The sequence below is a fragment of the Oncorhynchus kisutch genome, linkage group LG14 (assembly GCF_002021735.2).
Source record: "Oncorhynchus kisutch isolate 150728-3 linkage group LG14, Okis_V2, whole genome shotgun sequence".
In the NCBI taxonomy this organism is placed as follows: Eukaryota; Metazoa; Chordata; class Actinopteri; order Salmoniformes; family Salmonidae; genus Oncorhynchus; species Oncorhynchus kisutch.
In genome coordinates this window covers 63,864,810-63,891,633 of record NC_034187.2, presented here as the reverse complement: position 1 = coordinate 63,891,633, position 26,824 = coordinate 63,864,810, and the positions used below count along the sequence as shown (strand labels likewise).

The 26,824-nt window shown below is 42.8% G+C and overlaps 1 protein-coding gene across 1 annotated transcript in view; it reads left to right on the top strand.

The window, feature by feature from the left end:
- LOC109904417 (receptor-type tyrosine-protein phosphatase U-like) overlaps positions 1-26,824 on the top strand; it is a 268,951-nt gene that overhangs the window by 167,861 nt on the left and 74,266 nt on the right. The window contains 5 exon segments of the mRNA XM_031788734.1: positions 2,445-2,560; positions 12,759-12,930; positions 15,690-15,868; positions 16,060-16,174; positions 24,679-24,999. Coding sequence (XP_031644594.1) covers positions 2,445-2,560; positions 12,759-12,930; positions 15,690-15,868; positions 16,060-16,174; positions 24,679-24,999 — 903 coding nt within the window.

Genomic DNA, 26,824 nt, shown 5'->3' with positions numbered 1-26,824 from the left:
CTTTCTAATATTTGCGTTAATTCTTCTGAACTAAAGCTATAGTAACAATGGGTGTTCCATCGATGAACCCCACTGCTCAAGTTTTATGAAGAACCCTTTGGGGCTGTTTTTCATTGCCGAGAACACTAAGGTTCTTAGAGGATCTTTGAGGAATTTAGAAGAACTCCAGTTTGACAAGTGTGTTGCAAGAAAAAGTATATGAACCCTTTACATTTACCTGGATTTCTGCATAAATTGGTCATCAAATTTGATCTGATCTTCATCTAAGTCACAACAATAGACAAACATAGTGTGCTTAATCTAATAACACACACATTATTGTATTTGTCTTGTCTATATTGAATACATAGTTTAAAAGTATGTGAACCCCTAGGCTAATGACTTTTCCAAAAGCTAATAGGAGTCAGGAGTCAGCTAACCTGGAGTCCAATCAATGAGACAAGATTGGAGATGTTGGTTAGAGCTGCCTTGCCCTGTAATATTTTGTTGTTGTTGAGTTTGGAGCATTGCCTGATGTGAACCATGCCTCGAACAAAAGAGATCTCAGAACACCTAGAATTATGAATTGGTGACTTGCATAAAGCTGGAAAGGGTTACAAAATTATCTCTAAAAGCCTTGATGTTCATCAGTCCATGATAAGACAAATTGTCTATAAATGGAGAAAGTTCAGCACTGTTGCTACTCTCCCTAGGAGTGGTTGTCCTGCAAAGATGACTGCAAGAGCACAGTGCAGAATGCTCAGTGAGGTTAAGAAGAATCCTAGAGTGTCAGCTAAAGACTTACAGAAATCTCTGGAACATGCTAACATCTCTGTTGACTAGTCTTTGATACTCAAAACACTAAGCAGGAATGGTGTTTATGGGAGGACACCACGGAAGAAGACACTGCTGTCCAAAAAAACATTGCTGCACGTCTGAAGTTTGCAAATGTGCACCTGGATGTTCCACAGCGCTACTGGCAAAATATTCTGTGGACAGATGAACCTACAGTTGAGTTGTTTGGTAGGAACACACAACACTATGTGTTGAGAAAAAAAGGCACAGCACACCAACATCAATATTATCCCAACTGTGAAGTATGGTGGAGGGAGCATCATGGTTTGGGGCTGCTTTGCTGCCTCAGGGCCTGGACAGCTTTCTATCATCAACGGAAAAATGAATGCCCATGTTTATCAAGACATTTTGTAGGAGAATGTTAGGCTATCTGTCCGCCAATTGAAGCTCAACAGAAGTTGGGTGATGCAACAGGACAATGACCCAAAACACAGAAGTAAATTAAGAATGGCTTCAACAGAAGAAAATACGCCTTCTGGAGTGGCCCAGTCAGAGTCCTGACCTCTACCCGATTGAGATGCTGTGGCATGACCTCGAGAGCAGTTCACACCAGGCATCCCAAGAATATTTCTGAACTGAAATAGTTTTGTAAAGAGGGATTGTCCAAATTTCCTTCTGACCATTGAGCAGGTCTTGTTCGCAACTACAGAAAAGGTTTGGTTGAGGTTATTGCTGCCAAAGGAGGGTCAACCAGTTATTAAATCCAAGGGTTCACATACCTGCACAGTGAATATTTAATGAATGTCTGTCAATAAAGACATGAAAACATAGACTTGTTTGTGTGTTATTAGTTTAATCAGACTGTGTTTGTCTATTGTTGTGACCTAGATGAAAGTCAGATCAAATTGTATGACCAATTTATGCAGAAATTCTGGTATTTTCAAAGGGTTCACATACTTTTTCTTGCCACTGTAAATCCATCAAGTCAAATCCCTGTGATTTCAGATACTGTCAAGTTTTTTACTTGACTAGTGTGTTCTAACCAGCTTCTTCTATTTCTATGCAACACAAAGCACACAATACAAGGTGTTATTACAGCTAGCTAGCTCTTTGGTACAGTGAAGCAGTAGAAGAGCTAGGCTATTGAGACAACAGGAATACCACCACAGTCTCTACATTGAGTTTTTCTCTGAATTTCTTTTGTATGATGTTTTTCAGTGTACATTTTCCTTCAGTCTTTACGAGGGGAGAAATGTTGTCTAAGAGTGCAACTGAACTGTTAGGAGGGGATAGAACACAGAATAACGCTAAATGTTCATCTGTCGAAATAAAAAAAATGATAGCTGTTCTTATAAGTGTACTGTACCGGTACTTCCATAAGAGCAATGCCTACAGTTGTACTGCGGGCACTGATGTCTGTGCACAGAGAGGGAAATTCTTCTGACATACTGCAGAACACTGAGAGGGGAAACTAAGTTTGCTCGAGCAGCCAGTGTCTTTGTGAAGTCAGAGCCCACAGGCAAGGCTTGGAGAGCTGTGCTGCACTGATGCCCTCGTCCTCTGTGTGTGTTGACTGTGTTCCTAATGTGTGTATTAATATGATAGTAATGAACTGTCAGTGCATCAGTATCACAGAGGATCTCTCTCACTCTCTTTATTTCTCTATACAGACAAGGTTCCCCACTTCTCTCGGCTGGGGGATGTGGAGGTCAATGCAGGGCAGAATGCCACCTTCCAGTGTGTCGCCACAGGCAAAACTACAGAGACAGAACCCTTCCTACTGGAGGTAATGTATGTGTCTGCGTATGTGTGCAAATGCTTGTGGGCGTGGCCACCGGAAAGACCACATAAACAGAGGCATTCCTGCTGGAGAAGAGAGTACAGACTGATTGCCCTGGTCTAATGCTATTCTTCTGGCTTTGTTGACGAAGCAGAGCTGGGGAGCTTTGTGCATCGTGGGAATAGTTTTTTGGCAGTACACATGCTGCTGTTCTACTGAGCGTATAATGATGTCAGAGGGAAAAGATCTGTGTTCGTTGTTTGAAATGACTTCTTTGTTGTTGTAATATCACAAACGGATGTGGCTGTTTCACCATTAAGGATTCCAGCTTAATAAGAGCTCTGTTCTTTCTACGAGGTCTGATATATACGAGTACTTCAGTGGATTAAAAATAGACCCAGCATAATGACGTCATCAAACACAGAGGGCCGAGCCCCTGCATATAGACTAGCTGTAACTAATTAATGGCATCAGCAGTTTGTGTGGCTTTTTGATTTGCTAGCTGATAGTTAGTCATATTCCTCCATAAAGTAATCACTCAAAAATGTCTGCTGCATGAATTCAAGCTAATATTAGTTTTCTAAAAAACTCCACTTTCTCTCTGTATCCTTGAAGCTTGTACTTGTACTAAGTGCTATTGAAATGTTAGACGAGGAAAGAAGGACGCAAGAAGACGCGATGCTAATTAGATCTCTGTGTTCATAGTGTTCCGTCCCCTGTGATTTCCTCCTTTTTCTATTCCATCTCCCCTCCTCCTCTTCCTTTCTTCTGTATTGAAGTATTTTGTATCCAAAACCGAACATTTTTTAAATCCTCGTTGTAGTTTTCTGACACAGATACAGAGAGACACAAACACAGTCTCGCACTCAACAAGGCCCACATGCAGAACGGTTGTTTCGTTGAGGCAATATATGAAGTGTTCTGTGCATTTGAATGACAGCATAGATAGACCGATTTCACTTTTGCATATAAAAATAGAATCACCACTGCCGCTGTTTTGATGACCAAAAGTGATATTTTGAGAACGAAGAGCAGCCAGCTCCCGAGTGCATCGGTGACACAAGCACAGAGAAAACGCAACAATCACACAAGCGACAAGTGAGACAAATGATCTAACTGGGGATAGCTAGCTAGCATAATGTCACAAGCATGATGAGCACGCCAGTAACCTTAGTAAGACTTGATTGGCAGGCAAGCTAGCAAGCTAGCTACTGGTATGCTAGTTTGCCGGTAGCTTGTGTCCAATAGCTAGCATCTAATGGCAATGTTCAAAATTGGGCACAGAGCCATGTTTTTTAGTTGTTGGAAATACCAGATCTGCAACAAATGTTTTAACTGGTGTATCCCTCTGTCCTTTGACTGCTGATGGGTGTGACTGTCTGGTTCAGGTCTCAGGCAACCAATGACTGTCATGATTATTCATTGTAATTTACTCTTTAGCGCCATCTGTTCAGTACCTGATAGAGCAGACCCAGAAGACCCGTGCATTCATTTTAACGCCCCAGGACAGTCCATTTACTTTGTGCTGTGAAAATCATGTGATGAAATCCTGCAATATTAGTGCTGTAGTCGCCCCAAATAGCAAGCAATGTAATAGCTGGAATCCAAGCCTGGGCAGCCAGCCGAATGCCTGGAGCTGCTGATGGCAGAGCAGTAGTTAACTGCAGCTTGTTTTGAACAATATCATTTTGAAACAGTAAAAGTTAGACAAATTAACCACACTTGTATGGACATTTTCAATTATACTATCTATATATACTACCGTTCAAAAGTTTGGGGTCACTTAGAAATGTCCTTGTTTTTGAAAGAAAAGCACATTTTTTTGTTCATTTAAAATAACATCAAATTGATCAGAAATACCGTGTAGACATTGTTAATGTTGTAAGTGACTATTGTAGCTGGAAATGGCATATTGTTTATGAAATATCTACGTAGGTGTACAGAGGCCCATTATCAGCAACCATCACTTCTGTGTTCCAATGGCACGTTGTGTTAGCTAATCCAAGTTTATCATTTTAAAAGGCCAATTGATCATTAGAAAACCATTTTGTAATTATGTTAGCACAGCTGAAAACTATTGTGCTGATTAAAGAATCAATAAAACTAGCCTTCTTTAGACTAGTTGAGTATCTGGAGCATCAGCATTTGTTGGTTCGATTACAGGCTCAAAATGGCCAGAAACAAAGACCTTTCTTCTGAAACTTGTCAGTCTATTCTTGTTCTGAGAAATGAAGGCTATTCCATGTGAGAAATTTCCAAGAAACTGAAGATCTCATGCAACACTGTGTACTACTCCCTTCACAGAACAGCGCAAACTGGCCCTAACCAGAATAAAAAGAGGAGTGGGAGGCTCCGGTGCCCAACTGAGCAAGAGGACAAGTACATTAGAGTGTCTAGTTTGAGAAACAGACGCATCACAAGTCCACAACTGGCAGCTTCATTAAATAGTACCCGCGAAACACCAGTCTCAACGTCAACAGTGAAGACGTGACTCTGGGATGCTGGTCGTCTCGGCAGAGTTGCAAAGAAAAAAACATATCTCAGACTGGCTAATAAAAATAAAAGATTAAGATTGGCAAAAGAACACAGACACTAGACTCTGCCTAGAAGGCCAGCATCCCGGAGTCGCCTCTTCACTTTGAGACTGGGGTTTTGCAGGTACTAATTAATTAATTTTCCCTTGATGTCACGCAAAGAGGCACTGAGTTTGAAGGTAGGCCTTGAAATACATCCACAGGTACACCTCCAATTGACTCAAATTATGTCAATTAGCCTAACAGAAGCTTCCAAAGCCATGACATAATTTTATGGAATTTTCCAAGCTGTTTAAAGGCACAGTCAACTTACTGTACTTCTGACCCACTGGAATTGTGATACAGTGAATTATTAGTTAAATAATCTGTCTGTAAACAGTTGTTGGAAGAATTACGTGTGTCATGCACAAAGTAGATGTCCTGACCGACTTCCCAAAACTATAGTTTGTTAACAAGACATTTGTGGAGTGGTTGAAAAACAAGTTTTAATGACTCCAACCTAAGTGTATGTAAACGTCCGTCTTCAACTGTATACACCAAAAACATTATGAACACCTAGGGCTGTTGCGGTGACTGTATTACTGCCACACTGGCGGTCACGAGTCATGACCGCAGTCAAATTCCACTTTACCGCTTAGTCACGGTAATTAGGCTTCTCCAAAACTGCAGTCTGATGCTACTGATGGTCATTTGTAGTCTACCAAACTTGCTAACTGCCTGGTACTCAGCATTATATTGTCCCTTCAATCACTCTGACATCAATTCAAATGTGTTAAAAAATCAAGTCAAACACTTCATGAGAGCCCATGAGCTTGTGATGTGCAGCATATCCCGAGGCTGCATTCATTGTAGCTGGGCCAGACCTCTATTTATTGAAGAGGACTGGCCACCCCTCATAGCCTGGTTCCTCTCTAGGTTTCTTCCTAGGTTTTGGCCTTTCTAGGGAGTTTTTCCTAGACAACGTGCTTCAACACCTGCATTGCTTGCTGTTTGTGGTTTTAGGCTGGGTTTCTGTACAGCACTTTGAGATATCAGCTGATGTACGAAGGGCTATATAAATACATTTGATTTGATTTGATATAACAAAGCAAATCTGAGGAAAACGCTGCCAAAGTTCTATCAACACAATGCCTGTAGTAGTCGTACTTCAAAATCTCTTGACCATTGTTACTCTCCCTTCCGGACGGGCTACAAGGCCCTCCCCTGCCCTCCCTTTGGCAAATCAGGTCACGCTCCACCATTCCTATAGGCAGAAACTCAAACAGAAAGTGCCCGTGCTAAGGTCTATTCAACCCTGGTCTGACCAATCGGAGTCCATGTGCCTCAAGATTGTTTTGATCACGTGGACTGGGATATGTTCTGGGTTGTCTCTGAGAATAAGATTTGACGTATACACTGACACGGTGACTCAGGAAGTGTATAGGCGATGTTGTTCCCACTGTGACTATTACAACCTACCCAAATGAAAAACCGTCGATAGATGGCAGCATTCTTTCAAAACTGAAAGTGCGAACCACCGTATTTAACCACAGGAAGGTGACTGGGAATATGATCGAGTACACCTTCTTCGCCCACTTTGAGAATACCACAGTGCCGCCGACACAGGTCGCTCCCGAGGACTGTGAGCTCTCGTTCAAAGCATTTCATGGCTACAGACGTGAGTACTAGGGGTCGGTACTCATTTAGGCAGGTTACCTTTGTGTTCTTGGGCACAAACATGTTGGTATTACAGACTCAGACAGGGAGAGATTGAAAATGTCAGTGAAGACACTTGCCAGTTGGTCAGCGCATGCTCGGAGTACACGTCCTGGTAATTCGTCTAGCCCTGCTGCCTAGTGAATGTTGACCTGTTTAAAGGTCTTACTCACATCGGCTGCAGAGAGCTTTATCACAGAGTCATCCGGAACAGCTGATGCTCTCATGCATGTTTCAGTGTTACTTGCCTCGAAGCGAGCATAGACGTTATTTAGCTCTTCTGGTAGGCTCGTGTCACTGGGCAGCTCTCGGCTGTGCTTCCCTTTGTAGTCATTAATTGTTTGCAAGCCCTGCCACATCCGACTAGCGTCGGAACCGGTGTAGGACGATTCGATCTTAGTCCTGTATTGATGCTTTGCCTGTTTGATGGTTCGTCGGAGGGCATAGCAGGATTTCTTATAAGCTTCCGGGTTAGAGTCCCTCTCCTTGAAAGCGGCAGCTCTACCCTTTAGCTCAGTGCGAATGTTGCCTGTAATCCATGGCTTCTGGTTGGGGTATGTACGTACAGTCACTGTGGGGACGACTTCCTCTATGCACTTATTGATGAAGCCAGTGACTGATGTGGTGTACTCCTCAATGCCATCGGAAGAATCTCGGAACATATTCCAGTCTGTGCTAGCAAAACAGTCCTGTAGTTTAGCATTTGCTTCATCTGACCACTTTTTTATAGACCGAGTCACTGGTGCTTCCTGCTTTAATTGTTGCTTCTAAGCAGGAATCAGGAGTGATTCGTTTTGTGTTGTTAGATTTTACTGCACTGTTGGAACTAGGAAATAGCATACACCTGCAGTAACATCTGCTAGAATGTGTATATAAAATTTGATTTATATATATCCCAACAAATAATATAAATTAAGCATATAGGAGTACCTATTTCTTTGTTAACCTCTGAACACAGAATAGCCGCATGTCCGCAAATCATTTGGAGGAAATATCCTTTCTATTTTATTCAGCTGTGTTCAATTGTATTCTTATAAAATAATATCACAGAATTCTAAGAAAATCTTGTGTGCTAGATGAACTTGTGTAGCCCACAGCCAAATGGCATAGCAGGTCAGGACCTAACATAAGGACAACTCAGATGATGCTCTTCTGTTCTTCTGAAATAGACTACATTTTCTTCATATCATGTCACTTTAGACCTGTGTTAAAATAAATAATTGATTTATTATGATGGTGTAGGCTATATTAAATGGATTTATTAGACATTTTAAATTGTAGATGTTCCAAAAGGCTGTGTCAGTGGCTTGTAGGCTATGTGTGGAAACCAGGAGATGGTAAACGTGTTTATGTTAATTAATTGACTCTACAAGGTGTCAAAAGCGTTTAACAGTGATGCTGGCCCATGTTGACTCCAATGCTTCCCACAGTTGTCAAGTTGGCTGGATGCCCTTTGGTTGGTGGATCTTTCTTAATACACATGGGAAACTGTTGAGCGTGAAAAACCCAGCCGAGTTGCAGTTCTTGACACATACTGGTGCGCCTGGCATCTACTACCATACCCAGTTCAGAGGCACTTACATTTTTTGTCTTCCCCATTCTCCCTCTGAATAGCACACATACACAATCCATGTCTCAATTGTCTCAAGGCTTGAAAATCCTTCTTTAACCTGTCTCCTCCTCTTCATCAACACTGATTGAAGTGGATTTAACAAGTGACATCAATAGGAGAACATAGCTTTCACCTGCATTCACTTGGTCAGTCTATGTCATGGAAAGAGCAGGTGTCCTTAATGTTTTTTTATACTCAACTGTATATACAGTATATTCAGAAAGTATTCAGATCCTTTGACTTTTTCACAAACACATGGTTAGCAGATGCGAGTGTAGCGAAATGCTTGTGCTTCTAGTTCCTGACCACGCAGTAATATCTAACAAGTAATCTAACAATTTCACAACAACTACCTTATACACACAAGTGTAAAGGAATGAATAAGAATATGTACATATAAATATATGGATGAGCGATGGCCGAACGGCATAGACAGGATGCAGTAGATGGTATAGAGTACAGTATATACATATGAGATGAGTAATGTAGGGTATGTAAACATTATATAAAGTGCCATTGTTTAAAGTGACTAGTGATACATTTATTACATCAATTTTTTTAATTATTAAAGTGGCTAGAGTTTTGAGTCAGTATGTTGGCAGCAGCCACTCAATGTTAGTGGTGGCTGTTTAACAGTCGGATGGCCTTGAGATAGAAGCTGTTTCAGTCTCTCGGTCCCAGCTTTGATGCACCTGTACTGACCTCACCTTCTGGATGATAGCGGTGTGAACAGGCAGTGGCTCGGGTGGTTGTTGTCCTTGATGATCTTTTTGGCCTTCCCGTGACATCGGGTGGTGTAGGTGTCCTGGAGGGTAGGTAGTTTGCCCCTGGTGATGCGTTGTGCAGACCTCACTACCCTCTGGAGAGCCTTGCGGTTGTGGTCAGAGCAGTTGCCATACCAGGCGGTGATACAGCCCAACAGGATGCTTTCGATTGTGCATCTGTAAAAGTTTGTCACCTCCTCCCTGTAGGCCGTCTTGTCGTTGTTGGTAATCAAGCCTACCTCTGTAATGTCGTCTGCATACTTGATGATTGAGTTGGAGGCATGCATGGCCACAAAGTCATGGGTGAACATTATTTTTTTTTTGAACAGGGAGTACAGGAGAGGGCTGAGAACGCACCCTTGTGAGGCCCCAGTGTTGAGGATCAGCGGGCTGGAGATGTTGTTTCCTACACTCACCCCCTGGGGGTGGCCCATCAGAAATTCCAGGACCCAGTTGCACAGGGCGGGGTCGAGACCCAGGGTCTCTACACACAATACCCCATAATGACAAACCAAAAATGGGTTTTTAGAACTTTTTGCATATGTATTTAAAAAGTAAATAAAATATCACATTTACATAACTATTCAGACCCCTTTACTCAGTACTTTGTTGAAGCACCTTTGGCAGCAATAACAGCCTTGAGGTTTCTTGGGTAAGACACTACAAACTTGGCACACCTGTATTTGGTGAATTTCTCCCATTCTTCTCTGCAGATCCTCTCAAGCTCTGTCAAGTTGGATGGGTAACATTGCTGCACAGCTATATTCAGGTCTCTCCAGAGATGTTCGATAGGGTTGAAGTCTGGGCTCTGGCTGGGCCACTCAAGGACATTAAGAGACTTGTTTCGAAGCCACTCTTGCATTGTCTTTGCTGTGTGCTTAGGGTTGTTGTCCTGTTGGAAGGTGAACCTTCGCCCCAGTCTGAGCTTCTGTGCACTCTGGAGCAGGTTTTCATCAAGGATCTCTCTCTGTACTTTGCTCCATTTATATTTCCCTTGATCCTGACTAGCCTCCCAGTCCCTGCCGCTAAAAAACATCCCCACAGCATAATGCTGCCACCACCATGCTTCACCGTAGGGATGGTGCCAGGTTTCCTCCAGATGTGATGCATTCAGGCCAAAGAGTTCAAGCTTGGTTTCATCAGACCAGAGAATCTTGTTTCTCATGGTCTGAGAGTTCTTTAGGTGCCCTTTGGCAAACTCCAAGCGGGCTGCCATGTGCCTTTTACTGAGGAGTGACTTCTGTCTGGTCACTCTACCATAAAGGCCTGATTGGTGGAGTGCTGCAGAGATGGTTGTCCTTCTGGAAGGTTCTCCCATCTCCACAGAGGAACTCTGGAGCTCTGTCAGAGTGACCATCAGGTTCTTGGTCACCTCCCTGACCAAGGCCCTTCTCCCCCAATTGCTCAGTTTGTCCGGGCGGCCAACTCTAGGAAAAGTCTTGGTGGTTACAAATTTCTTCCATTTAAGAATGACGGAGGCCACCTTGTATTGTAGGTATGTTCTTGCAGAGGCCATTGTCTTCTTGCGTACCTTCAATGCTGCAGACATTTTTTGGTACCCTTCCCCAGATCTGTGCCTCGACACAACCCTGTCTCGGAGCTCTATGGACAATTATTTTGACCTCATGGCTTGGTTTTTGCTCTGACATACACTGTCAACTGTGGGACCTTATAGACAGGTGTGTGCCTTTCCAAATCATGTCCAATCAATTGAATTTACCCCAGGTGGACTCCAATCAAGTTGTAGAAACATCTCAAAGATAATCAATGGAAACAGAATGGACCTGAGCTCAATTTCAAGTCTCCTAGCAAAGTGTTTGAATACTTATGTTAATAAGGTATTTCTGTTTTTATTTGTAGTACATTTGCAAAAATGTTTTAGAACCTGTTTTCGCTTCATCATTCTGGGGTATTGTGTGTATAATGATGAGGGAATTAATATATTTAATCCATTTTGGAACATAACATAAGGCTGTAACATAACAAAATGTGGACAAGGGAAGGGGTCTGAATACTTTCTGAATGCACTGTATATTACAAAAGAACGCCGTAATGGACAGGTCTACACTGGTTGAAATACATCTCTTTCACAAGGATGCATGGCAGTATTATGACTCATATCACCCATATTGGACTGAACACATGTTGTACACAATACACATACTGTATGTTGAACCATACATCGTTTCCCAGTTTACTCAGCTCTGACTCTAACCCACTGTACTCATGAAGGTTAGAAATGATTGGTTAACAGCAAGAACAGCAAGACGTTTCCTCAACCCATTGTTGTCTTCTGTTTCTCTATTTGCTGTTTAGAGTGCTGTTTGATCCTTAGCACCATGTGTTTCTCCCTTTTTCTCTCAACTCTGGAATTGCATGTGTGTGTGTGTGTGTGTGTGTGTGTGTGTTTCTCTCTGTTACTCTCCTCAACACTAATTGCTACTTTCTCTTTGATCTCCTCTGCTGGTGAGGTGGCTCTCTGGATCTACTGAGTTTTCTCTCTCTCTTAACTTCCGCCCTGCTCATGTGTGTGTTTAAATAAACAAATTGTTGCATAAGAATTCTTATTCAATTAATTTTTTTTTTGTCTTGCAGTCTTTTGTCTTTCTGTCAGAGAGTTGTACTTGTTCTATTTCTGATTCTGTTTAGATCTTTAGACGTTGACATTTGTTTGTGTTCAATTGGAGTCCTGAATGAATTAGTTACCACGGAAACTCATAATTATTGTATGATATGGGCCTTAGGGGAAGAGATGGGAAGACATACAGGTTTAATACTGTATGTTTCATTTGTGTAACAAGCTTTAGGATTGTCTGTTTGTTTGGACTGAATGAATGTACATTGAGATGTGATGGGACTGTGGTTTATAGCTGAACAAACACACACACACACCTGTGTCTGTGCATACAATAACCCACAGTAATGAAAATGTGGTCCAGCATGCTATGGGCTTATGGAAATGATTAACCCAATAATACCCCCCCCCCCAATACCAATTCACAACTCCAGCTGTCGAAGCCACTTACTGGTGAAAAGCAGGAGAGAACGGGGTGACTGGCTAGCTGATATAACATCCTGCTTACATTATTCTGAGAGCAGAGCAGCGTATAGCCTGCACCTGGTTAAACTTCACGCTTTGAGTGTGTGTGTATGACAGGCGACGAGTTGTGATTTCCTGTCCCCCTTGTTGATCCGAGCGCTCGTGTGCATCGAGCGATCACATATTAGCACTAGTTGTCTGCGTGTGTGTGTGTAGATCTATGCGTGTGGCTGTTCTGTCAGCAGCCCACCATGCCAAGATGGTGATATTTAGAATTGATTCATTGTCTCCACCGCCCACGCTACCTCATCTCTCTCTCTTGTCTTTTCCCTGTCTCCTTCCTTCCTTCCTACCTACTCACAATCCCATTATTTAGGGCTATATCTCATGGCCACACAGTATAATAAACATCACAATCTATGTAGGTCAGTTTGGCTAACCTAACTCTCTCTCTCTGTGACTGTGTGTTTTTGGTGGAAGTGACAAAGGTGGTGGCTACACAGGTAAACATGATCACCTGTGTATGCGTGACTTTCTCTCGCTCCCTCTCTCTCTGCAGCGTCGTAACGGTGTGGTTGTGGCTGCGTCCTCTATCCAGCGTCTGAGCCACAAGCGTCTGATGGCCACCTTCCAGGTGGCGGCTGAGAGAGGGGAGCAGGACCTGTATCGTTGCGTCACAGAGTCCACCCGCGGAGCTGCTGTGTCTAACTTTGCCGAGCTCATCGTCAGAGGTATAGTACAGCCAGTCCGTATAGTCAGGTTTTGATTGAAAGGAGTCCTGTACCACTGCACCACACACCACCTCCCCTATGACACCTCCAACCCACCATGACACCTAGCTACCATTCTGGGATATCTTAACACCCTCCTCCATACAGTATGTTCTACCTCCTTCACCACCCAACCACTTCCAACAGCTTCTCCTAATGTGAGACATGCACACGAGCACTCACTCACTGGCACCTTTAGTCAATCACACGCACACACGCACAAACACACATGTTAAAATGCACACACACACATGAATTCAGCAAAAAAGAACCGTCCTCTCACTGTCAACTGCGTTTATTTTCAGCAAACTTAACATGTGTAAATATTTGTATGAACATAACAAGATTCAACAACTGAGACATAAACTGAACAAGTTGCACAGACATGTGACGAACAGAAATAGAATAATGTGTCCCTGAACAAAGGGGGGGTCAAAATCAAAAGTAGCAGTCAGTATCTGGTGTGGCCACCAGCTGCATTAAGTCCTCCTCATGGACTGCACCAGATTTGCCAGTTCTTGCTGTGAGATGTTACCCCACTCTTTCACCAAGGCACCTGCAAGTTCCCAGACATTTCTGGGAGGAATGGCCCTAGTCCTCACCCTCAGATCCAAGAGGTCCTAGACGTGTGCAATGGGATTGAGATCCGGGCTCTTCGCTGGCCATGGCAGAACACTGACATTCCTGTCTTGCAGGAAATCATCCACAGAACGAGCAGTATGGCTGGTGGCATTGTCATGCTGGAGGGTCATGTCAGGATGAGCCTGCAGGAAGGGTACCACATGAGGGAGGAGGATGTCTTCCCTGTAACACACAGCGTTGAGATTGCCTGCAATGACAACAAGCTCAGTCCAATGACGCTGTGACACATTGCCCTAGACCATGAAGGACCCTCCACCTCCAAATCGATCCCGCTCCAGAGTACAGGCCTCGGTGTAACACTCATTCCTTCGACAATAAACGAGAATCCGACCATTACCCCTGGTGAGACAAAACCGCGACTAGTCAGATAAGAGCACTTTTTGCCAGTCCTGTCTGGTCCAGCGACGGTGGGTTTTGTGCCCATAGGCGATATTGTAGCCAGTGATATCTGGTGAGGACCTTACAACAGGCCTACAAGCCCTCAGTCCAGCCTCTCTCAGCCTATTGCGGACAGTATGAGCACTGATGGAGGGATTGTGCGTTCCTGGTGTAACTCGGGCAGTTGTTGTTGCCATCCTGTACCTGTCCCACAGGTGTGATGTTCGGAGGTACCGATCCTGTGTAGGTGTTGTTACACGTGATCTGCCACTGCGAGGACGATCAACTGTCCATCCTGTCTCCTGTCTCCTTGTAGCTCTGTCTCACAGTACGGACATTGCAATTTATTGCCCTGGACACATCTGCAGTCCTCATGCCTCCTTGCAGCATGCCTAAGGCACGTTCATGCAGATGAGCAGGGACCCTGGTTATCATTCTTTTGGTGTTTTTCAGAGACAGTAGAAAGGCCTTTTTTAGTGTCCTAAGTTTTCATAACTGTGACCTTAATTGCGTACCGTCTGTAAGCTTTTAGTGTCTTAACAACGGTTCCACAGGTGCATGTTCATTAATTGTTTATGGTTCATTGAACAAGCATGGGAAACAGTGTTTAAACCCTTAACAATGAAGATCTGTGAAATTATTTGGATTTTTTGCGAATTATCTTTGAGAGACAGGGTCCTGAAAAAGGGACGTTTGTTATTTTGCCTAGTTTACATAGGAAATATGTTCTGAACTAACAAAACGTCTCTCATATCTCTCCTGTATATTGTGGAAACACGTGGAAACGATGTATTCTTACATCTATGTCATTTACTCTGTGTCATTGTGTAAACATTGTTTTTCCCTCTACATGTTGCTGTAATGAGGTGTCCTCGCTTGATGAGGGTCGTGTGTGTGTGCGTGCGTACGTGCGTGTGTGTGTGTGTGTGCGTGTGTGTGTGCGTGTCTCTTTGTCTAACGCTGAAAGGACAGGCAGCTTTACTCACGCAATCACTCATGCAAATAATTCACATTCATTATGGTGAAAATTAAACATTCCCTTCCCTTCAAGTGCCTCTCGGAAATCATAATCTGAAAGTGATTAAAAGATTGTGTGAGTCAACGCTCTAGCCGAGTAGAAATAACACTAGGGAAATTATAAAACAAGAAACGTACGAAACATGAAAAACCCTTTTTTTCTGTGCGAGAGAAGATAGTTATTGCTTATTCTATGGAAATTCTGACATCTTTTAATTTAATTTTTTTTGTGTTCTGTAAAAATTCATAAAGTGATGATGGACTGTACGTGTCTGTATTGTACTGTTTTAATTAGTCTTGCTGGTAAACAACTGTACAACTATGGATCATTGTATTTCATTTGTATCTCTGTTCATTTGACAGCAACTGATGGTGTTTTTATAATGAGCAGGGTTACATAGATTAGGGTTTCTATCATTATATATCATTGCTGATAGAAACAAGGAGTTGACTAACTGTAGACACAGTAATACTAGGGCATTGTCTCAGTTATCTTGTTAACTGTATATTGTGTTAGATAAAAGGTTCTACTACTGTAAATGACAACATCACACTGTACCATGTGTAAAACTTTTTTTTTTTTAAATGTAACCCTCCACTACACCCCTGCATGCACTCACTCAGTCACTCAAAACTCTTCTGTTTAACACTGTACCCGCCCCTCTCCCCCTTCACCCTGGCAGTGCCCCCCACCCCCATCGCTCCACCCCAGCTGCTCCGGGCTGGCCCCACCTACCTGATCATCCAACTCAACACAAACTCCATCGTGGGGGACGGCCCCGTGATCCGTCGCGAGATCGAGTACCGCGCCAGCCAATCACCATGGTCGGAGACACATGGCGTGGGCTCGCTCACTTATAAGGTGTGTGTGTGTGTGTGTGTGTTTGTGTGTGTGTGTGTGTGTGTGTGTGTGCGTGCAGAATTATTACAAGTTCTTATTTATTTGTTATTAAATAACTCTCAATTACAAAAACATCAATGTTGATTTTATTTTAAATGCTATTCATGTCTTTGCTAAATGATAGAAAACATGTTTCTCTACTCTATTGTAAGGTGTGGCATCTGGAGCCGGACACAGAGTACCGTATCAGTGTTTTACTGACCCGGCCAGGGGAGGGAGGCACAGGGGCGCCTGGACCCCCCCTGGTCAGCAGGACCAAGTGTGCAGGTGAGTTAATGGGGCTGAACAGGTCTAAACCCAAACCTAGCTTCTGTTCTATTCTGTTCTACTCTACTCCTTTCTATTCCATTCCTTCAGCGTTATTCATCCCTTCAGGAACGGCATTGATAGATCACATACAATAACATCCTCCATAACACAAGGACAACAACATTCAAACACATACTCTAATGGCTAGCTGTCCACCGGTTGAGAGGATGTGTGTGTGGATTATAGTGCTCAGTGGCTGATATATACGTAGGTACCTCTTTAGAAGCCGGTGTGTATGCATGGACAGGTACACAAATAAGAATTTGTTCTTAACTGACTTGCCTAGTTAAATAAAGGTTAAATAAAAAATACCAAAAAATGTAATTATACAGTAGAATGAACAACCTACAGCCTACTCTCCGACACTTACATGTACTACACTCCCCCTCACACACACACACACACACACACACACACACACACACACACACACACACACACACACACACACACACACGCACACACGCACACACACTTATCTGCACTTACCCTCCCCAGAACTCAGTGCTCATCTTTATGAAACAGCTCTCTGTAGATGTGTCAAGTGGACCGACATGACGCCTTGTCATCTATCATAGTCTCTGATCCCTCCTGTCATGAGGCTCCAGTCGCCCACCTCCTGTCTGCTCCACATGCCCAGATGTGAGCCTCGATCTCTGGGAAGAGAGAGTAAAGAGAGCCCCTGTGACACTACATGCTCTAAATCAGGGGTGTCAAACTCATTTTGCCCGGGGGCCACATTCGCTCTTCAACGAGGTCCGGAGGGCCGCCCTGGATATTGGTTATATTTCCTTGCTGTCAAAATCTGACCAAAATAGTCCTCTATCGATTGTTTTGGGGATTTTCAATGTGATTATTAGCACGCTGAACAGTCATGAATGTAATGCATTTTAAAGTATATTTTAAAGCATATCGAGTTTGTTGTCTAGTATACAGTACCAATCAAATATTTGGACACACCTACGCATTCAAGGGTTTTTCTTTATTTATACTATTTTCTACATTGAATGATGTGAAGACATCAAACTATGAAATAACACCTATGGAATCATGTAATAACCAAAAAAGTGCTAAACAAATCAAAATATATTTTAGATTTTAGATTCTTCAAAGTAGCCACCCTTTGCCTTGATGACAGCTTTGCACACTCTTGGCATTGTCTCAACCAGCTTCATGAGGTAGTCACCTGGAATACTTTTCCAACAGTCTTGAAGGAGTTCCCACATACTGTATGCTGAGCACTTGTTGGCTGCTTTTCCTTCACTCTGCGGTCCAACTGCACGTGAAGAAACATTCAAAGTTCTTGACATTTTTTGCATTTACTGACCTTCATGTCTTAAAGTAATAACGGACTGTCGTATCTCTTTGCTTATTTGAGCTGTTCTTGCCATAATATGGACTTGGTATTTTATCAAATAGGGCTATCTTCTGTATACCAACCCATACCTTGTCACAACACAACTGATTGGCAGAAATATATTTAGATTTTTTTTACACACTTTATTTTGTTACTACATGATTCCATATGTGTTATTTCATAGTTTTGATGTCTTCACTATTATTCTACAATGTAGAATACCACATAGGTAATAATGTAGTAACCAAAAAAGTGTTAAATATATTTCATATTATTTAAAATTCTTCAAAATAGCCACCCTTTGCCTTGATGACAACTTTGCACACTCTTGGCTTCTCTCAACCAACTTCATGAGGTAGTCACTTGGAATGCATTTCGATGAACCTTTCTAGCGCAGGGGTTCCGCTAGCGGAACACCTTGACAACATCCCGCTGAAATTCAAAAATATTTTTGGGAAATATGTACAGTAACTTTCACACATTAACAAGTTCAATACAGCAAATGAAAGATAAACATCTTGTTAATCTACCCATCGTGTCCGATTTCAAAAATGCTTTACAGCTAAAGCACAACATATGATTATGTTAGATCACCGCCAAGCCGAAAAAACACACAGCCATTTTTCCAGCCAAAGATAGTCACAAAAAGCAGAAATATAGATAAAATGAATCACTAACCTATGATGATCTTCATCAGATGACACTCATAGGACATCATGTTACACAATACATGTTTGTTTTGTTCGATAATGTGCATATTTATATCCAAAAATCTCAGTTTACATTGGCGCCGTACGCGCAGTAATGTTTTGATTCCAAAACATCCAGTGATTTTGCAGTAATACTAATAATAAACATTGATAAAAGATACTTTTGTTATTCACAGAATTAAAGATAGACTTCTCCTTAATGCAACTGCTGTGTCAGAACGGCGCTCAGAACCCAAAACAGCTAGAGAATAGCCGCCATTTTGGAATCAACAAAGTTAGAAACAAAGTATTCACTTACCTTTGATGATCTTCATCAGAAGGCACTCCCAGGAATCCCAGTTCGACAATAAATGACTGATTTGTTCCATGAAGTTCCATCATTTAAGTCCAAAGAGCCACTTGTTGTTAGCGTGTTCAGCCCAGTAATCCATCTTCATGAGGCGTGAGCATTTCATCCAGACAAAAACTCAAAAAGTTCCAATACAATCCTTTAGAAACATGTCAAATGATGTATGGAATCAATCGATAGGATGTTTTTAACATAAAACATCAATAATATTCCAACCGGAAAATTCCTTTGTCTTTAGAAAGGCACTGGAACGAGAGGTAACTCTGTCGGGAGCGCGCGTCATGAGACCGAGGCCCTATGCCAGACCACTGACTCAAACAGGTCTCATGAGCCCCTCCTTTATAGTAGAATCCTCATTAAAGTTCAAAAGATGGTTGACATCTAGTGTAAGCCCTAGGAAGTGCAACCTCATCCATATCTCAATGTGTACTCAGTTGGCCAAGCTTTGAAAAACTACAAACCTCAGATGTCCCACTTCTGGGATTTTTCTCAGGTTTTTGCCTGCCATATGTGTCTGTTATACTCACAGACATCATTCAAACACTTATAGAAACTTCTGAGTATTTTCTTTCCAATAATAATATGCATATATTAGCATCTGGAACTGAGTAGGAGGCAGGTCACTCTGGGCTCGCAAACTTCCTTAATCACCCTTTTTTTCATTTTTCGCCTAAAATGACATACTCAAATCAAACTGCCTGTAGCTCAGGCCCTGAAGCAAGGATATGCATATTCTTGGTACCATTTGAAAGGAAATACTTTGAAGTTTGTGGAAATGTAAGAGAATTTAACACAATATATCTGGTAAAAGACAATACAAAGAAAAAACTAACCATTCTTTTATTTTTTGTACCATCATCTTTGAAATGTAAGAGAAAGGCCATGATGTATTATTCCAGCCTAGGTGCAATCTAGATGTTGGCCACTAGAGGGCAGCAGTGTGTGTGAAAGGTTTTAGACTGATTCAAAGAACCATTGTATTTCTGTTTAAAATGTTGTATCAAGACTGCCCAAATGTGCCTAATTTGTTTATTAGCTTTTCATGTTCAAAATTTTCCACTCTCCTCAAACAATAGCATGGTATTATTTCACTGTAATAGCTACTGTAAATTGAACAGTGCAGCTAGATTAACAAGAATTTAAGCTTTTCTGACAATATCAGATAAGTCTATGTCCTGGGAAATTTTCTTGTTACTTACAACCTCATGCTAATCGCATTAGCCTACGTTAGCTCAACCGTCCGGTGGAAGGGACACCGATTCCAAAGAAGTTTCCTGAATGCGTTTCAGCCAATCAGTTGTGTTCTGACAAGTTAGCGGGGATATACAAAAGATAGCCCTATTTGGTAAAAAACCAAGTCCATATTATGGCAAGAACAGCTCAGGTTTTAAATGTTTTTTATTTATTTAACCTTTATTTAACTAGGCATGTCATTTAAGAACAAATTCTTATTTACCAGACGGCCTACATTGGTCAAACCCGGACGACGCTGGGCCAATTGTGCGCCACCCGATGGGACTCCCAATCACGGCCACAAAGAGAACGACAGTCCATCGTTACTTTAAGACATGGTCAGTCAGTGCGGAAAATGTCAAGACCTTTGAAAGTTTCTTCAAGTGCGGTTGCAAAAATCATCAAGCGCTATGATGAAACTGGCTCTCATGAGGACAGACACAGGAAAGGAAGACCCAGAGTTACGTCTGCTGCAGAGGATGTTCAATAGAGTTACCAGCCTCAGAAATTGCAGCCCAAATAAATGCTTCACAGAGTTCAAGTGACACACATCACCATATCAACTGTTCAGAGGAGACTACGTGAATCAGGCCTTCATGTTCGAATTCCTGCAAAGAAAAGAAATCACTACTAATGGACAACAATAATAAGAAGAGACTTGGCTTGGGCCAAGAAACATGAGCAATGGACATTAGACTGGTGGAATTGTGTCCTTTGGTCTGATAAGTCCAAATTTACGATTTTTGGTTCCAACCGCTGTGGCTTTGTGAGACATATGTGCTTCCCACCGTAAAGCATGGAGGAGGAGGCGTGATGGTGTGGAGGTGCTTTGCTGGTGACACTGTCAGTGATTTATTTAGAATTCAAGGCACACTTATCCTACACAGCATTCTGCAGCGATACGCCATCCCATCTGGTTTGTTCTTAGTGGGACTATCATTTGTTTTTCAACAGGACTCTGTCCCAAGACACACCTCCAGGCTGTGTGAGGACTATTTGATCAAGAAGGAGAGTGATGGAGTGCTACATCAGATGGCCTGGCCTCCATAATCACCTGACCTCAACCCAATTGAGATGAGTTGGACCGCAGAGTGAAGGAATATGTGAGACCTCCTTAAAGACAGTTGGAAAAGCATTCCTCGCGAAGCTGGTTGAGACAATGCCAAGAGTGTGCAAAGCTGTCATCAAGGCAAAGGGTGGCTACTTTGAAGAATCTCAAATATGAAATATATTTAGATTTGTTTAACACTTTTTTTTTGTTACTACATGATTTCATATGTGTTATTTCATAGTTTCGATGTCTTTACTATTATTTTACAATGTAGAAAATAGTAAGAAATTAAGAAAACCCCTTGAATGAGTATCCAAACGTTTGACTGGTATTGCAATCGGAAACTACGTATTCAGACCCCTTGACTTTTTCCACATTTTGTTACATTACAGCCTTATTCTAAAATGATTAAATAATACATTTTCCTCCTCAATCTACACACAATACCCCATAATGCCAAAGCTAAAACAGGTTTTTAGAAATGTTTGCAAATGAATAAAAAAATCCAAAACAGAAATACCTTATTTACATAAGTATTCAGAGTCCTTGCTATGAGGCTTGAAATTTAGCTCAGGTCCATCCTGTTTGCACTGATCATTTTTGAGATGTTTCTACAACTGTGGTAAATTCAATTGATTGGATATGATTCTGCCCCTGAACAAGGCAGTTAACACAATGTTCCTAGGCTGTCATTATAAATTAGAATTTGTTCTTAATTGAATTGCCTAGTTAAATAAAGGCGTAAAAAAAACCTTCTGCAGCATTGAAGGTCTCCAAGAACACAGTGGCCTCTATCATTCTTAAATGGAAGAAGTTTGGAACCACCAAGACTCGTTCTAGAGCTAAACTGAGCAATTGGGGTAGAAGGGCCTTGGTCAGTGGGGTGAACAAGACCCCGATGGTCACTGACAGAGGTCCAGTGTTCCTGGAACCTTCCAGGCTTATATGGTAGAGTGGCCAGATGGAAGCCACTATTCAGTCAAAGGCACATGACAGCCCACTTGAAGTTTGCCAAAAGGCACCTAAGGGAATCTCAGACCATGAGAAACAAGATTCTCTGGTCTGATGAATCCAAGATTGAACTCTTTGGACTGAATGCCATGCATCACATCTGGAGGAAACCTGGCACAATCCCTATAGTGAAGCATTTTGGTGGCAGTGTCATGCTGTGGGGATGTTTTTCAGCGACAGGGACTGGGAGAAGAGTCAGGATCGAGGGAAAGATGAATCTTGATGAAAACCTGCCCCAGAGTCCTTAGGACCACAGACTGGGGTGAAAGTTCACCTTCCAACAGGACAACGACCCTAAGCACACAGCCAAGACAACGCAGGAGTGGCTTTGGGACAAGTCTCTGAAGCCTGGATTTGAACCCCATCGAACAACTCCGGACAGACCTGGAAATAGCTGTGCAGCGACGCTCCCCATCCAACCTTGAGAATATCTGCAGAGAAGAATGTGAGAAACTCCCCAAATACAGCTGTGCTAAGCTTGTAGCGTCATTCCCCAGAAGACTCAATGCTGTAATCACTGCCGAAGGTTCTTCAACAAAGTAATGAGTAAAGGGTCTGAATACTTATGGAACTGTTTCAGTTTCTTTTTTATTATACATTTGCAAAAATTTACCCCAAACTGTTTTTGCTTTGTTATTATGGGGTATTGTGAGTATATTGAGGATTTTATTTGATTTTTTAAAATTAATTTTTGAATTAATGCTGTAAAAGTATCAAAATGTGAAAAAAGTCAAAGGGTCTGAATACTTTCCAAATGCACTGTGTAGATATATAAAATAAAATAAATATAGAGTGAAATATATATAACACTCATGCTCTAGATCCAGCTGTCTCATATCCCCTCTTCCTGTCCAGCACAGAACGTTTTGGGCTAGAAACAGGAAACGACAACAGCCCTTGCCTGAAAAACATGTTCATCCAATTACCTTCCGTGCCAGTGAAATGGGAGCGAGTAGATGGAGGCAGAGAGAGAGAGATGCTACTCGGCTTCAGCCAAGACTACCTAACTTGTAGCAGCCACGTTATTAATCATCTCATATAACAGTGCCTGTCTTGACTTGAGTAGCCTAGATAAGCTAGCTAGCAAAACTGAATACTCACACTAGTATTTGAATACTAACGTCCGATATTCTAATAAATAATTCTCAGTGTGTATTTCAGACATGTCACCAGTTTACCTCACTCATTGCAGGAGAACACAGAAGAGTACAACATCTCTGGCTGCAATCTTTGGTCTTTTGAGGAGGCGCATTGGGCAAATTGGAAACAGGCAGATTATTTTTCCTGACACGACACAACTAGACCGTTCCCTCCCTCCATCTCTCCCCCTGGGGCATAGATGTGTATCACCCAGCTTCTTCCTATAAACGTCAGAGGCTTTAACCTCTCTTAACCCATGACAGTGACTCAATGATGGGTCCGACTGGCACTACCAGACTTCTCCTCCACCCATCCCTCCCTCCTTCCTCTCCCTCCTGATGCTGTGATTGTATCTGTAACACCGTGTGACCTGTATGTCGGAGTAGCGCGAGGCTGATTGTGTTCATAACAACAGTTGACCCCATGTCCTCTCTGTTAGCTCACTGACATGGTTTAAGACGAGAGGGAAAAGGAGGAAGATGGAGGGAGAGAGGAGATGAGCTGGATCCAGCAGAGCCCAGAAGGGGGCTGACAGCCATTCGGACATACCCCTCCACGCCATCCACCCCTCCGTCCACCCTCCTCTCTCCCGCCCCTGACTTGTCCCTTTGATTAGTCTCATCAACCTGAGTCTGTGGGCCTGGATGTCTGTCGGCTGCCGTGGTGTTTGTGTGGGCTGTGAGGGGGTGTGCTGCTGGACAGACAAACAGACAGAGACGGGGAGGGCAGCCTGGGTGGGTGGTGTTTGTGTGGGCTGTGAGGGGGTGTGCTGCTGGACAGACAAACAGACAGAGACGGGGAGGGCAGCCTGGGTGGGTGGTGTTTGTGTGGGCTGTGAGGGGGTGTGCTGCTGGACAGACAAACAGACAGAGACGGGGAGGGCAGCCTGGGTGGGTGGTGTTTGTGTGGGCTGTGAGGGGGTGTGCTGCTGGACAGACAAACAGACAGAGACGGGGAGGGCAGCCTGGGTGGGTGGTAGTGTGATTAATCTAATAATGAGCCATGATTTCATATAGCAGCCTTCCTAATGGGGTTCTCATCCCAAATGCATATAGTGCTCTCCTTTTGACCAGGTCCCAGTAGTGCACTATTGGAGGGAATAGGTTCTACCTTAACAGCATCTGTGACTGCAGTCTGGCAGATATGGTCCTGTTGGACATCATCATGACAGGGACACAGGGATCCGTCACCCCAGTCTCACACATGGCATCAGTAATTAGCAAGTTCCATATCCCATCATCTCAGCTAATAGGGCATCGCCTTTGGATCTGGAGCTGAGCAGCCTGTGCTCTGTAAGAATTAAAGGATGCGTGAGATTATATTAATAATGTGTTATTGTTGTACATCGCTCCCTCATCCTTCCTTCTTCCCAGTCTCTCCAGGGTGTTTTTAATCTTTATCCAGCTTCCTGTGGTGAGTTTAGAAAGTAATCATCTAACCAACCGTCTGTCTATTTCTCCTTATCTTTCTATTTTTCTTCATCACTTCATCTCACACTGTCTTTCTTTGTCTCTCTCTCTGTCTCTTTCTCTCCCTCTGGCTCACTCTCCCACCCACCCCTCTTCCCTTCCATCTCCCCCTCCCTCTCTCCTCCCTCCATCTCTCCATCAGAGCCCATGCGTGCGTTGCGAGGCCTCACAGCGACAGAGATTCAGCCTCGTCAACTAACCTTACAGTGGGAACCGCTGGGCTACAACCTGACGCGCTGCCATACCTACTCTGTCTCTCTCTGCTACCGCTACTCCACGCCTGCAGGGGGCAGCGCAGGGAACAACGCCACAGTGAGGGAGTGTCTCTCTGTGGAGAGGAACCAATCACACTTCACCCTGAGGGACCTGCCCCCGTTCCGATCCGTCCACGTCCGACTGGCTCTGGACAACCCAGAAGGCAAGAAGGAGAGCAGAGAGGTCACCTTTCAAACTGAGGAGGACAGTAAGTGGACTCTATTACGCAACATGCATTGTAAAGTTATAGTCTAGGGCAAGAAGATGAGCAGAGAGGTCTCCTTCCAGACCGAGGAGGACAGTGAGTGGACTTTATTACCTAGCATGCATTGTAATTGATAAGAACCCCAGAGTGTTGGACCCAGTAGTAGTCAATGCAGTGACCTACATAACCATGTTTTGAGTAGTGGAATCGGATCCAATTTAAGTGGCAGGACCCAATTCATTGATTGGCATTTTTATAGTGGTTTGATAGATATAAAAAAATACTGTTATGACTTTCTATATAATCAAGGTTGTATAACCGACTATACTTTCCTCACTGAGTAGCTTGAAGTAGGCATATAAGTATTGTAGAATTGTGTGCGGGGTACACTATGATTGTGTGCTGGTACACTTGTACACTAAGTTATCTTGCCTCCAGTTATTAAATACAGTAAGAGGGCGAAAAAACACATATTGACTTGCAAAATAAGCAGGATCAGCATAACTAAATGGAAGATAAGCCTTTTAAATGAAAGCAGATTAAAAATTAATCAGTCAGTCAGAGTCATGGCCACCAGCGAAATTGTGAAATTATTTTGCTTGTTCTTTCTCTTAACATGTTCCTGTATACAACAGTGGATTAAGCACATTTTAATAGACATTTCCCCTACATGAATTGAAGAAATAGGTCAGAGAAAATGTACTATGCAATGAAACGTTGCTCACAGCAGTTCTTGACCCATGAGAGAGAGGAGAGAGAGAGAGAGACAATGAAACATTGCTCACAGCAGTTCTTCACCCATGAGAGAGAGGAGAGAGAGAGAGAAAGACAGGGAGACAGAGAGAAAGAGAGAGCGAGCAAGGTTACAGTACAATATATTTTATGAGTATGAAATTGGCTGCGTTTGGAAACCTCCAAATTGCAAGGTCCTCCCATGAGTTTGAGGACAATGTGTTCCTGCAATATAATGTAATATATTTCATAGTCATTTGAACAGCAGCACTTGGAGAGAGAGGGAGGGAGAGGGAGAGAGAGAGAGACTCTCTCCACTATCTTCCCCTTCCAGAGCTCTCTTTGGGCAAGAGAAAATAATGAAAAAGACTACAGGGAGACCTAATAAAATGACATCTGTTTTTTGGCACAAACACACACGTACGGATGCACAGATTCAACCCAGAGTTCATGAGTCCCAGACAACCACAAGCCATTATTCATCTCTAGGGCTTGTTGAACTTTCCCAACTCTGTCCCTGAGCCTATCAACTGTGTCTCCAACACATGCACGCCCTGATTTTACAGGCCTCTATTAGATCCATTGACTGCTAGTCCCCATGTTAAAACAAGAGTCCCTGTCTCAAACAAAGTCTCAGACCCAGTTGGGTTTCTTGTTTGGATGCCCATTTCCCTGCTTGGCCCTGCCATTACACTGCGGCCAGTGTGTTCCTCTCAGGTCTGTTGTGGAGAGAGAGAGAGGACAGAGCAGGTTTAATCTTATGGATACGTGGGACGGTAGTGTCCCACCTGGCCAACATCCAGTGAAATTGCAGAGTGCGAAATTCAAAAATACAAAATTTTAATATTTAACATTCTTGAAAATATGTGTTATATATCAAAATAAAGCTTAACTTCTTGTTAATCCAGCCAAGGTGCCAGATTCCGAAAAGGCTTTACGGCAAAAGCAAACCATGCGATTATCTGAGGACAGTCCCCCGCACACAGATGCATGACAAATCATATTTCAACCAGGCAGTTGCGACACGAAAATCAGAAAGAGCGATATATTATATGCCTTACCTTTGAAGATCTTCTGTTGGCACTCCAAAAGGTCT